General features: G+C 34.3%; 1 protein-coding gene across 3 annotated transcripts; it reads right to left on the bottom strand.

Moving 5' to 3' along the window:
- Window positions 1-2,616: 2,616 nt before the first annotated feature.
- Window positions 2,617-11,535, bottom strand: LOC126756593 (ADP-ribosylation factor 6). Of its 3 annotated transcripts, none has more exons than XM_050469786.1 (5): window positions 11,465-11,535; window positions 8,222-8,333; window positions 7,021-7,176; window positions 6,817-6,963; window positions 2,617-2,811 (listed from the first exon to the last, which is right to left on the bottom strand). In XM_050469786.1, the coding sequence occupies exons 2-5, from the start codon at window positions 8,301-8,303 to the stop codon at window positions 2,669-2,671; spliced, it is 528 nt and encodes a 175-aa protein (XP_050325743.1). In that variant the 5' UTR covers window positions 8,304-8,333; window positions 11,465-11,535; the 3' UTR covers window positions 2,617-2,668. The 3 variants fall into 3 exon arrangements, with proteins under 3 accessions (XP_050325743.1, XP_050325742.1, XP_050325745.1); XM_050469785.1 differs by having other exon boundaries at window positions 11,239-11,518; XM_050469788.1 differs by having other exon boundaries at window positions 11,421-11,518.
- Window positions 11,536-13,124: the final 1,589 nt, after the last annotated feature.

The following is a 13,124-nucleotide window of genomic DNA, read 5'->3' as shown; positions in this document are numbered from 1 at the left end:
CCAAACTTGTGTGAATTGTAATTTGGCTAAAGCCCCACATTCCTGATAATGAGATATTCAAAGCGAATTTGAAATCCTTAGATATGACCGGCTGAGCAGAATAGGAAGTCGTGTCCTGTTTGCTGTACATTCTTCAACTGCATCTAAAGAAGTTGATGTTCGTCATGTAGACTTCATTGAGTTTAAGTGCATTCGAATTTGCGTTAATAGAGGGCACATTTACTTAACTTTATCATATACTATATACCACATCAATCGGACTTATATGTACATATGTGTATGCTGCATGCTTTTCGGTAATTCGGATTTATCATGTGTATCATGGATATCTATTGATGATTACATCATTCCTGTTAGTACTCGCTTATGTTTTAACGAGTTTATAGATGAAATTTTGGAATTAGGTCTTAACCAAATTAATTAAATTTCAAACAAGTTCGGTATGTTCTTCGACCTGGGAACGCTTCAATATTCCCTGTTGTCCGATGTGATCCTTTGGACTCTTTATACCCTGCTTTGGAAATTCACCAACTTCATAATAATAAACAAGACCTTTGTTCACGGGTCAACTTTACGAAAGCTAATTCTAAGATAATTAATAGCGAACTTTTTAACTTGGCCTGATTACAGTGGTAATATTGAATCAGAGAACATAAAGACATAGAGAAGGTGCAGGCTCGATATCGAACATTTATAAAATTTAAACGGGCAATTTACCTCACAACTTTGATTTTAGAAGAAGGGAATCTGAAGAATTACAGCTTTGTTAACATGATCAACCAGGGAATATGTATTGTAGACCAACAGAGGATTGCTATGCGATTTCTAAATTTCTTATAATTTTTTTATCTTCATCTTATTTTTTATAAATTTATCCCAATTAACAAGTGTCGATGATTACGAAAATATCAAAAAATTTTATGAATATTATACCTAACAAATAAAAATTCTTTCTATTTTTAATTTTTTTTTTAAATAATAATTTATAAAATTAATTAATTTTTAAAAAATGCATACATTAGTATATCTTAAGATTCATCTTATTTTTAATAAAATTTTAAATATTATAATTTTTTGCGCATAGACCGACAAAATAAGCAAATGCTTAGATGCACAGGACAACCAATGACCGAAGATCACGTTTTTTCAAAGAGTCATTGTGTGTGCAGCGTCACAACATTGTGCTGTTGGTACAATTGCTTCGCCTACAAACCATCGCAAATATGTAAATATGTTTATGTATGAGCTTGCATACATATCGACGCTGATTTGTGCGTGTCACGGCAAAATATTTTAGATTTGAAAAATACTTTAAATCGACAAGAGCTACGTTGCCAATTTTGTCACTCTTTTCTGTGTTTTGTGAGTTTGCGTGGTTGTCAGCTTTCCTTCCAGAGGAACATCAGAAAGTTATTCAATTTACGATTTTAGCTTTTTTGTTTTTGTAGAACAATGTTTTAATTTTTGTTGGTGACTTATTAACTGGTGTACGCATATACATAGGTAGGTAGGTAGGAGTGCAGCCTGTTGTATTTCATGTTCATTTGGCACTAGCTGTGCCATTTTGGTGCACTAATCGTAGACTTTTATGTTATTGCTATCACGTTTCATCTTCTCTTTAAACCATTTTGAGGTTATGATGAAGCTACTCATGTTCGATATGCTTTTTGTAGACATCCATTCAAGGTTTGATGCTTGATGGATTTCAAGTGTTCTGTGTCGGATCTGCGATAGGGAAAGTGGAAAATTGTTTCCTTATTCCCAACTAGTTCGCAGCCTCGGCATATGTTGTTGTAGGGCATACACATTTTGGTATTCCAAATGGCTAATGCCCTGATAGATACTGTTCCTGAACCTATTTAATAAGTCGTTAGTTCTTTTCTTGTCATATGTTGGCCATATCTGTTTAGTTAAATTGCATTTTGTTATATTTTTTCATCTATTGTTTGCTAATTGTTGAAATTGTATATTGAGCTCTCTCCTGATCGATCCTAAATTTACAAGTGTTGGCATGGCCTGGCAATTATCCAAAACTAATAAAATGATGCCTCAATTATTCTTCTAATTTCATTCGTTTTTTATATGAATAACCAAAGTCGTAATTATTAATTCGCTTCCGATGGCCTTTCTTCAAAGTTTTCTGAACAAATTCTGACAAAGGTTGGGGGAAAATTTGCAAACCGTTGGTGATTATACATAAATAAAATACCCATCACACGCTTCTTCGATGTGTACTCATGGCTTTTCCAGTTAATGCATCAGCTTTTGTTGGCATTGTATGTTCCACGTTCTCGAGGGAATGATATCGATCGCAATTTCGCATAGTACAGCGGACGGCTAGGAGGATTGAATGAATAGTATATGACTACCGTTGGTTCTTCTGACGAATAATTCGATTTTATTTTCTTAACTAAAAAGCTCTTCACAGCCTGTAAATTTTAAGTTGTGTTTTTTCATATTTAAATTTATTTAAACATATATTTACAAATTATATGTATTATGTAACTTATATTTTTAACGTATATATAATCAAACAAACTTCCTTCTAATTAGTTATTAAATATAATTTACAAAATTTTCTTATTGCTACTGTTGTTGTTCGTTTGCTAAAAAGCATGGTAAGCATGTGTATCTTATATAGAATTATCTAATTAATGTTTAAGATATTTCATAATTTATGATTGGAAGTAAGCCATGTTAAACCTTCATAAAGCCCATCTCCTGTGGTTGCACACGATGGTTGAACATACCAATTCCGATCCCTTATTCTAGTTAAGCCTAGTTTCTCCTGAATTTCATGTGGTTTCATTGCTGCAATAGAAAAAAATATTTAAAATTTGTAAAATTTGAAGGACTAAACTTGAAATTAAGACATGCACGTAAGTTTGAATGGTTTATATTCGGTCAAAAAATTAGGAATAAAACACACAACCATAGCAATACAACCAGCAAGTTTAAAAAATGTAAAGCATCGCTCATTGGTAAATCTGCGGGATTTTCTTGCTGCATAAAAAGTAGATGAATACAACGAATATTACTTATATTAAAGATAAATATATTACCACTTTCAGTTAAAAAAGAAATTTAAAAAATCGAATTTTTTTATATTTTCAAAGTTTAACTATTCAAGAATATGCGTACAAGAGGATTTTTCAAAATTCAAATTACTTTCGGCGATATAGGCATTTTTCTGACCCGGCATCCAAACTGGTTCGGCCGGAACTAATCGAACAAAAGACTTTACGCGAAACTTTAAACGCGTTTTTCTCAAAACTGACTTTTTCGGAACGATACCCACGATTTCTCAGGTTCTACTGGACCGATTTACTTGAAATTTTTATAGAGTCTTCTTTATAGGCTTGTCTATGGTTGGAACTAGCCCCATCCCCAAATTTTTATTTTTATTATTTTTAAAAAATTCGAAATGGTCAGAAAAAGTGATCCAAAAAAACTTTTTTTCAGGCAGTCGCCATTTTGTGAAAAAAAATTTTCCCACTTTTCCGTAGTTCCGGCCATTGCGACATTATTCTAGATTAATAATCCTTTTTTTGGTTTCAGATAAGTAGGAGGGTTGAAATCATGGGTATGGTCACGTGGAAATTTTTAGAGACCCTCCAGTTCGTCAGCTCATAATTTTTGAAATTTTTTACTTTTTAATTTTTTTCTGTACTCTACTAAAATTAACAAATAACTAATAAAAAAAATGGATAGTAAAACTATTAATTGCCTTTTTTACGACACTTTAAAAATTACCTGAAATTCATGCTTCTAGACCAGAATACCCTATCGTGCGATTTCTTCAACCTCCTTCTGGAGAAAATAGTTCGAGCTGCAGAACTAAATAGAGAAGGTACCATCTTTTATAAGAGTGTACAGCTGCTGACGTATGCCGATGATATTGATATCATCGGCCTCAACACCCGCGCCGTTAGTTCTGCTTTCTCCAGACTGGACAAGGAAGCAAAAGAAACGGGTCCAGCAGTGAACGAGGGCAAGACGAAATATCTCCTGTCATCAAACAAACAGTCGTCGCACTCGCGACTTGGCACTCACGTCACTGTTGACAGTCATAACTTTGAAGTTGTAGATAATTTCGTCTATCTTGGAACCAGCGCAAACACCACCAACAATGTCAGCCTAGAAATCCAACGCAGGATAACTCTTGCCAACAGGTGCTACTTCGGACTGAGTAGGCAATTGAAAAGCAAAGTCCTCTCTCGACAAACAAAAACCAAACTCTATAAGTCACTCATAATTCCCGTCCTGCGATATGGTGCAGAGGCTTGGACGATGTCAACAACTGATGAGTCGACGTTGCGAGTTTTCGAGAGAAAAGTTCGAAAGATTTATGGTCCGTTCCTCGATGGAACGATGAGCTGTACGAGATATACGATGACATTGACATAGTTCAGCGAATTAAAAGACAGCGGCTACGCTGGCTAGGTCATATTGTCCGAATGGACGAAAACACTCCTGCTCTGAAAGTATTCGACGCTGCACCCGCCGGGGGAAGCAGAGGAAGAGGAAGACCTCCACTCTGTTGGAAGGACCAGGTGGAGAAGGACCTGGCTACGCTTGGAATATCCAATTGGCGCCACGTAGCGAAAAGAAGAAACGACTGGCGCGCTGTTGTTAACTCGGCTATAATCGCGTAAGCGGTGTCTACGCCAATTAAGAAGAAGACCAGAATACCCCTTTAAGATATGTATATAGTATGTATACGTAGGTTGCTATATATATTTCTGGCCTAAAAATGTAAATAGGCATATTTATTAACGAAAATGTGTTTTTTTTATTTATTTTTTTTTTGTCGATTGCTGTTTTGTTTCGGGCTCATACGCATAGATCCATGATTCGTCACCTGTGACGATCTTATAAACGTCTTTTGAAGCACCGCGATCGTATTTTTCAGCATTTCTTTACACCAATCCACACGAGCCTTTTTTTGAGCGATTGTCAAATTGTGCGGGATCCAACGAGAACAAACCTTTTTTACGGCCAGGTGTTCATACAATATCGAATGTATGCTGGTAGGAGAAATGCATAGGCATGCCTCTATCCGTTGACGTCATAGAACCATACTTACGGTGGGCCGAAATTGAAAAAATAGAATTAATTGTTAGTGTTTTTTATGTGGAAGTATTTTCTAACTCTCTACTATTTTACAATTGACCGATTTTTTTTTAAATAAAAAATAATGATTTTATTTTGTCGCTGCATCCTAGGTAATTGGCCTCTTCCAAATGTCGGCAGATATTTTCAGTAAAAAGTCAGCCACACAGTGTGGTACAACTTTCGCATTATTATAAAATAGATCCGAATTTTGAATAGAACATGTTTTCGAATCGAGATACAGAATAGAGCCGCAGATCAGAAAGAATCAAATGGAATTTAAAGTTGTGTGATATGCGAAGTTTGGGTTTGTCCATTACCAGAGAAATGTCAGGATAATGTAACTGTATTTAGTTAGTGAGTAGGTCCGCAGATAAGTGATTTCACCTTACTGTAGGCGGTGTCACACTATTGTGCAATAGCGACAATATTATCAATTGACGAAGGCATTAAGATAGAAATGGACCTCATCTTAGAAGACCATGTTTTGCGCGAAGAGCTTTTACAGTGAATTCGCGTAATAATCTTCGACACTTTCCAAGCGTTGTACCAAATATGGCAAATGGCAAATCTTACTGAACAAAATTTTACACAAATCCGCAAACTTGGCCAGGCGTTTAGTGGGCATAACAGTGATCCCTTAACCGCATCTATAAAACCAAACTTATGGTGCCAAGTAATGCCTGTACAAAGTTTTATGAGATATCTGAATTTTTACTTAAGTTATCGCTTGCACAGACATACGGACGGACGTACAGACAGTCCCAGATTTCAACTCGTTTTGTCATCTTTATCATTTATATATATACATGTGTATATATAGATGACAAAACTAGTTGAAATCTATCTATGTATATATACATTGTGACAAAGAAGCACCCGGAAATTGTAATTAAATTCCTCGGGTAAATGATATTTCAAAAAAATGTATTTTCTAAGTTGGTAGGACTGTCCTTAATGCTAAATATGGTAGCGATCTATCAAACAGTTTGTTTACAGTAGCTGCTTAAGTCAGTACACCTCAGTAGTGCGTTTCGATTTTTACAATGGATAAGAATATCGAACGAATTTGTCTAAAATTTTTTATTTCTAACGGAATCGTTCCAAATGTTGGAAAAAGCTAACGGTTACAGTTTTATCAAAAATACAAGCCTACGTGTGGTACAAAGACTTCAAAGACGGTTGAGCGATCGTTGAAGACATGCCTCGCTCTGGACGACCTTCGAAAGTGTTCGAGAGATGTCAAGAGAGCTCGCGAGTCCGTTCGAATGATTTGTTCCGGAGGGACAGACGTTTGCGTGAGAGCATCCGTCAAAAACGCCCGGAATTGTGGATGAACAATTGGGGTTTACAGGATAATGCATCATCGCATTAAGCCACGATTATGACCGAATTTAAAGCCAAAAACGCAATGAATACCATTGATCAACCACCATTTTCACCAGATTTGGTTCGGTGTGATTTGTTCTTGTTCCCTATGCTGAAATTGCCGCTCCGTGGAACCCGTTTTCCGAAGATAAACGACCCAAATATATATTACAATTAAATAATTAGCTGTTTTTGGATTTAAAAATATTGAAAAAAACGCAAAATGATTAAGATGGGTTGATAGGAATAGAGATAAGATATCTATGTAAACTATCTTTGTCGCTTGTTGGCTATGAGTTGATAGTGAAGTGAGTGTTGAGAAAAACAGTTTCTTACCGTCTGCTAGATCCTGCTTATTTGCAAATATCAGAATAATGGCGTCTCTCATTTCTCTATCATTAATTATTCTATGAAGTTCCGTTCGTGCTTCATCTATCCGATCCCGATCAGCGCAATCAACAACAAATATCAACCCCTGTGTACCTAAAACCGAAAGAATATTTTTTCATATAAAAACCATAAAAATAAAAATAAAAATACCTGTATAGTAATGTCGCCAAAGAGGTCGAATTTTATCCTGGCCACCCACATCCCAAACATTGAATTTAACATTTTTGTAGGTTACAGTCTCAACGTTAAATCCTACTGTTGGAATCGTCGTAACGGATTGCCCCAACTTCAGCTTATAAAGAATTGCTATATAAATTATTTCGCTTAGGAAACCATTTCATAAATAAATGGAACGATTAAAAGAAATTAAAAGCATATTCCACCATATTATAGCAGTTATTCCCCTCTACCAACTGATTATTATTATAAATTATTATATTAAAAGTGTCAAGTTGAGTATAATTTCTATAGAAAATTTCAAGGATAAGAGGAATTATACATGTTTTCTCTCCGCTAGTATTTAATTACATCTCAAAACTCCGCCAGCCAACACAGAGAATTTTCATCAGCTCATACGCTGATGATTATACGATATTGACTGATCTTAACGTTTCAGCTAATGGCAATTGCAACCGTGTGCAACCTTAGATGTTACACATAAAGAGCCGCAATAAAATCTTCAAGTTGCTAGCCGGGGAAAAAAATGTTGTTGGCAATTTATAAGACCATAGGCAGGCCAGTCGTTAACAAGAAAGCACCAGTATGTCGACTGGGTACTGTATGACGTAGACGAAGAAGCAATATAGTCGTCAGAGTACTGCATTGTGCATTGCATTGTAACAGGACGTCTCTTGCTGTCTCTCAACGAACACTTATAGAGTGAGGGCGTTTAAGGAACATAACGAACTCCTCCCCAGGCACTTTCTGCTGGAATACTTTCGCAGAAATTACACTTACAATCATCAAATTGAAGCGTCGACAATTAACATCTTGCAGACCAAACTAAGAATGCAACTGACATCAGACAAGCACTAAACACCATTCTAAGTGCGGCTATTAACACTTCTATTGACTTCCTTTCAAAGTATGGCGTCTTTGAAGTTAACCCAATACCAATACCAGAAGAGTTCGAATTCCTTCGCGAGTATAAAACGAGCCTCGCGCAACTTTGTTCTGGATACTGTATCGAGTTTAACTCCTACTTATTCAGAATGAACTGTGACATACCAATGGGTACCCGCATGACTCTAACCATTTTTTTGGATGCCTCATAAAACCTACTCATCTAACACCCCCTCCTATCTGATCCTCCCAAGCAGAGGCTACCATTTAGATTTTTTTTAAAGGATACTTGTTTTCCCCGCCGCATCCAGGCCAAGCATCAGAATCCGCATTTCCTTGTTGCCAAAAATTTTAGAAAGTAGTTTCCCCATAGTAGAATGTCATCAATTGCCACAATATATCTGAAAATAATATCAAAATATTCATCTGAATAAAGCTCCATTATATTATTGCATAATTATATATTTTTATATTATAAAAGCAGCCAAATATCATATATTCTAACAGCACATTTACTTTTTGTCTATTAACATTAAGACAGATTGTAAATTTAACTTGAATAAAAAAAATATATTCTATTTAATCGGGTTGTAGCAATTGCTTTATCGGTGATCATTAAAGTGTGTAGTAAATAGTTACAGTTATAGTAGTAATAGTTTCACATAATTATGTGATGATCTATCTGAAATTTCTAGCATCATTTAATTTAGCATTATAGCATTATATGTATGTATTCTTTTAGTGTCGATTTGCGAATTTTAATTAAGACGATCAACTACAAATATTAAGATAAAAAATCACTAGGAAATTGTAATTAAATTCCCCGGATAAATTATATGTCAATAAAAAAATGTAGTGTAAATGTAAAATGTAAATAGAGCGTTGCAATTTTTACAATGGATAAAAATATCGAACAAATAATTTGTCTCAAATTTTGTATTTCTATTTCTATTTCGTGTGCGGAATCCTTGTACAAAGAATATCCATGTATTTTTTTCTAGATCCTCGAACTGAAATTTCAGCTTTTCATTCGATCGAAGGGATAAAACAAAACTCGCTAAAGCAGCTGAAGGCCACGCCAAAAAGTGCTTATGAAAAGTGTTCCGAAGCTATCATTGGCATAAGTGTGTTACGTCTGGTGGGGATGAATATTTAAATATTTTTTTCATTTTATTTACAATTTCTGTGTACTTTTTTTCACAATGTGTATAAAAGCTTATCTGATAATATTAATTCCTGTATCTACGTAGATAATCAAGCATAAATCTCGTATACAATATGTGCTGTGGTGACCATATCATATGCAATTAGTAAAAGTTTTACCCAAAAATTAAAAGCATATTTTCATTCTTATTTATTTAATGAAATTTGGAGAATTGAATAAATCTATAATAAAATATAATGATTATTTAATGAAATTTTGTGTGATTTAGAATTTATATATATATATATATATATATATATATATATATATATATGTATATATTTATATTTATTTATTTTATATTATATTATTTTTATATTAATTTATTTTCATTGAAATATTTCTTCAAAAGGAAACCATGTTGAAATTCATCGAACTGTTCATAATGTCCAAAAATATACCAAGTTTTGCACCCCACCAATTAGACAGTGGAACTATTAACACTTTTATTGAGTCCCTGCCAGTGAATAGCGATTTAATTTTGTCGTCCAAATTCCACCGCATGAAAGAAGATGGAGCGCAATTTCATTACTGAATATCTCCCACCATATCTCGAATCAGAATGTTGTTACACTGACACACAAAACCCTATCCTTCCGACGATAAAAAACTGCTGTCTCTTTCCTAATCGCCTCTTTTAACACTTTTATTGAGACCAATGAAACCAACTCACTGAATATCTAAATCTCCACTGACACACAAAACCCTCTGTACTGGTCTCTAATCGCCTCTTTGCTAGACCAATGAAACCAACTCACTAAACTCCAAACTCTCTATGGGCCGAAACCTTCGAAATAACTAATTTCCTGGGTCTACCGTTAAGTGAATTCGATGACAATTGACGTATAGTTTTGCCTCATGCAGAATCGTAATCATTATCAAAACAGCAGCAAATGAATAACCTGAACCAAGGAAAAAAACTACACATCTATATACAGAATCAAAGCGAAGATTTTAATTTGCGACCGTTCCCAAGTCAACTCCACAGTTTTCCGCTATTATAACAGCAGGATATTGGAATTTGCAGGAAAACATAAAATTAAGAACAAAACGTTCTGCAATAATGTGATTTTTTCTGACAAATCAAGTTCGAAGTTTTCGGAAAGAAAAACGTACTATATACAGAAAATATGCGTGGCGGAAATTGGAGAGGCAGCTTTATCTGAACAGTTGCAAAATTAATTCATGCTTGTAGCTTACTATTAAAGAAAAGAGAGAGAGACGAGAACGTCGGGTTGAATTAAGCTGAACCGGCACAAACAGTGGCCAAGCCAAGATTTAATGTTAGGAAACTTTCAGAGCTGCACTGTCAACAATTAGACCGTCAGAACGAAGCAGTCGTCCAGAAGCGACCAGGAGGGAAATTGTGTTCCATCAGCACAACTCCAAGTCACACCCAAAGATAGTTACTTGCCTATAACTCTGCGTAATTAACCTCGTAAAGGTTATTATGCATCCAGTTGCACGAAGTGATTATTTCTAATTCCTGTCTATAACGATTGATTTTGCTTATGAAATATTCGCCTGAAGGGAAGTTTATAAAATCAACTATTCCAGGTTTATCGAATAAAGAGTAGTGTAGCTATCATGGTGGCATTATGACATTATCATCAAAATGGTCATAAGTTATCGAATAAAAGTGGGCATATTTAACCTATATCGTTCCTTTTTATTCAAAAATAAAGTATGTTAATCTCAGACTTTTATAACAGATTTTTTCGTAGTTTCTAATCATTCGCATAAAATTGTTATTAACTCTTTATTGTTGTTACATGTATTTATACATAACTCTTCTTAATTTCCTCTCTAACTATTTAATCTTCCTCAAGATTTCATATAAAGATTTATGATGTCTAGAGTATTACAACAAAATAAATAGTATGAACTGAATTTTGATATACCAATTTGGAAAGAAACTAGCACATAAGGGTCCAATTGGTAAGGAATGAGAATACCAACTTCAATAGAAAAATCTAAAATATCTAATATTGTATTTCGCCCGTCACTTTAGTTTGTTTTATTCGACTAAACAAATTTTTAGTTAAATTGGCACTCCTTTTAATTCCTAAGTAGTGTGGTATATATGTAATATCGCCACGCACCTGATAAACAATGTCTTAAAATCAATTATTTAATGCCCTGTTTAGAGCCACTGACGCTATTGCTTTACACGTCACTTCTAATTCCAATAAGCGATCTGGAACTATGTCAATATTTACTACGATCCATCTTTTCAGGACAGTCTTAACGTATAAACAATAATTTTTATCAACAAATAATTTACATATTTTAGCACTAGCAAATATTTTCCTATATTGCAATTTTTACATTTTAAACACACGCCTTAGTAAAAGTTCGTATAATTCAACATTAACTGATTTGTAGTCAGCATGCGGAACAATGGAGAATCGAAAAGCAAACGGGTGAACAATATTATTCATATTATATGTAATACATCGCTTGCACGCACTTAAATTTAAAAGTTGTACCAAAATTTTCCTACTTATAATATAACCAGTGACGTAATTTACGTTTGAAAAGTTTAGTTGGGAGTATAATTGCAACAAATATATCAAATTTGATTTTATGATAAGAAATTATCATAGCGTTGAATTTTACACCCTGTTACATTATTACAGCAAACTCAAAGACGATAGCAACCGATAGGTAGCATTTGTCAAAAATTAAAATATGCATGTTCTTAAGGGAATAGTTCTTTAGACGAGAGCACGACTTTACGGCAGTATGCTGCCAATCGTCGTTGTCGCTTAATTAAAAACATTTATAATTTGAATGACAACCATTGGCAGCTGCAGATTTCCTACTAATACATACATATGTATGTGAAATGTAATATTAAAAGCTTTAACAAATCTAACGTTATTTTACCAACATGAGCATAAAATATCTCTGATAAATCATTTGTAATAACAATTGATAATGTAAAAGAAATGGATCCGCCCTATTTAATATATTTTGCACAAAAGAATTCACTTTGAACAAAACATTTAAATTTCATTCCAGTAACAGTTTTAGTACTACAGCTTGATATGTGGCTGCCGTTTTCACAATGTTCAAGAACCCGATTTCAAGACAACATTCGCAGTTAAAAAAATTTCGCATTTGGATATCTGCCAAATAAGTTAGATTTTTACCGAAGAAACGAGTCAGCTGGTTGGTCTCCTCCAGCACAGGGTTACCAATAGTTATATAAATATTATATAATTATATTATAGTAATAAAAAAATTAAGTTGAATTTGTTTGAAATATTCTTAAACTAACTTAAAACTACAGACGAATACAATTATTCATAAAAAGCTAGAATAATTTTAATTGTTTAATTATAGTTTTAATGTTTTACAATATGAAAAAATTATAACTAAAAATCTAAAAAAGACTAAATGAAGCATAAGTCATAATTTTAGAATATTTTTAAATATAATCCAATTGATTACTAGAAAATATTGAGACTGGCAACCCTGCGTTTAAAATTGCAAACTCGTTTTTAAGGAAAAAATGCAATTCGCACAAACATGCACGTTACGCACGGTATACGTTGGTGAGTTTTCATTTATGTTGAAACAGCATAAATGCTCAAATGAGAACAACAACAACTGCCATATTGACTAGCAACTGCTGCTGATGCTAGTTGAGACGATTGTTGATTTTTTAGAATAATGAAGAACGTAGAAGGACGTCACCAGCGTAAGCTATCACCCGATAACCTCGTTCCTCGAGTTCTTTAAGCTGGTCGTTAACCACGAAAATCCAAAACAGTGGAGAAAGACCCCACCCTAATAACTTTTAGGATTTTCTTTGCACTACCCCACTCCGATCTATTGCAAAGAATACTATATATGAGTGCTTGCGGTTCGATACCACTTCAAACTTTTACAGACATTGCCTCCGGCGGCCCATTGTTGAAGGCCTGCCGATGTCGAGAAAGGTACCTGCCATCCCCTCCAGCCATGAATCTACATCAGGCCG

The sequence above is a fragment of the Bactrocera neohumeralis genome, chromosome 4, assembly GCF_024586455.1.
Source record: "Bactrocera neohumeralis isolate Rockhampton chromosome 4, APGP_CSIRO_Bneo_wtdbg2-racon-allhic-juicebox.fasta_v2, whole genome shotgun sequence".
Classification (NCBI taxonomy): Eukaryota; Metazoa; Arthropoda; class Insecta; order Diptera; family Tephritidae; genus Bactrocera; species Bactrocera neohumeralis.
This window is presented reverse-complemented; position numbering and strand designations above follow the sequence as displayed.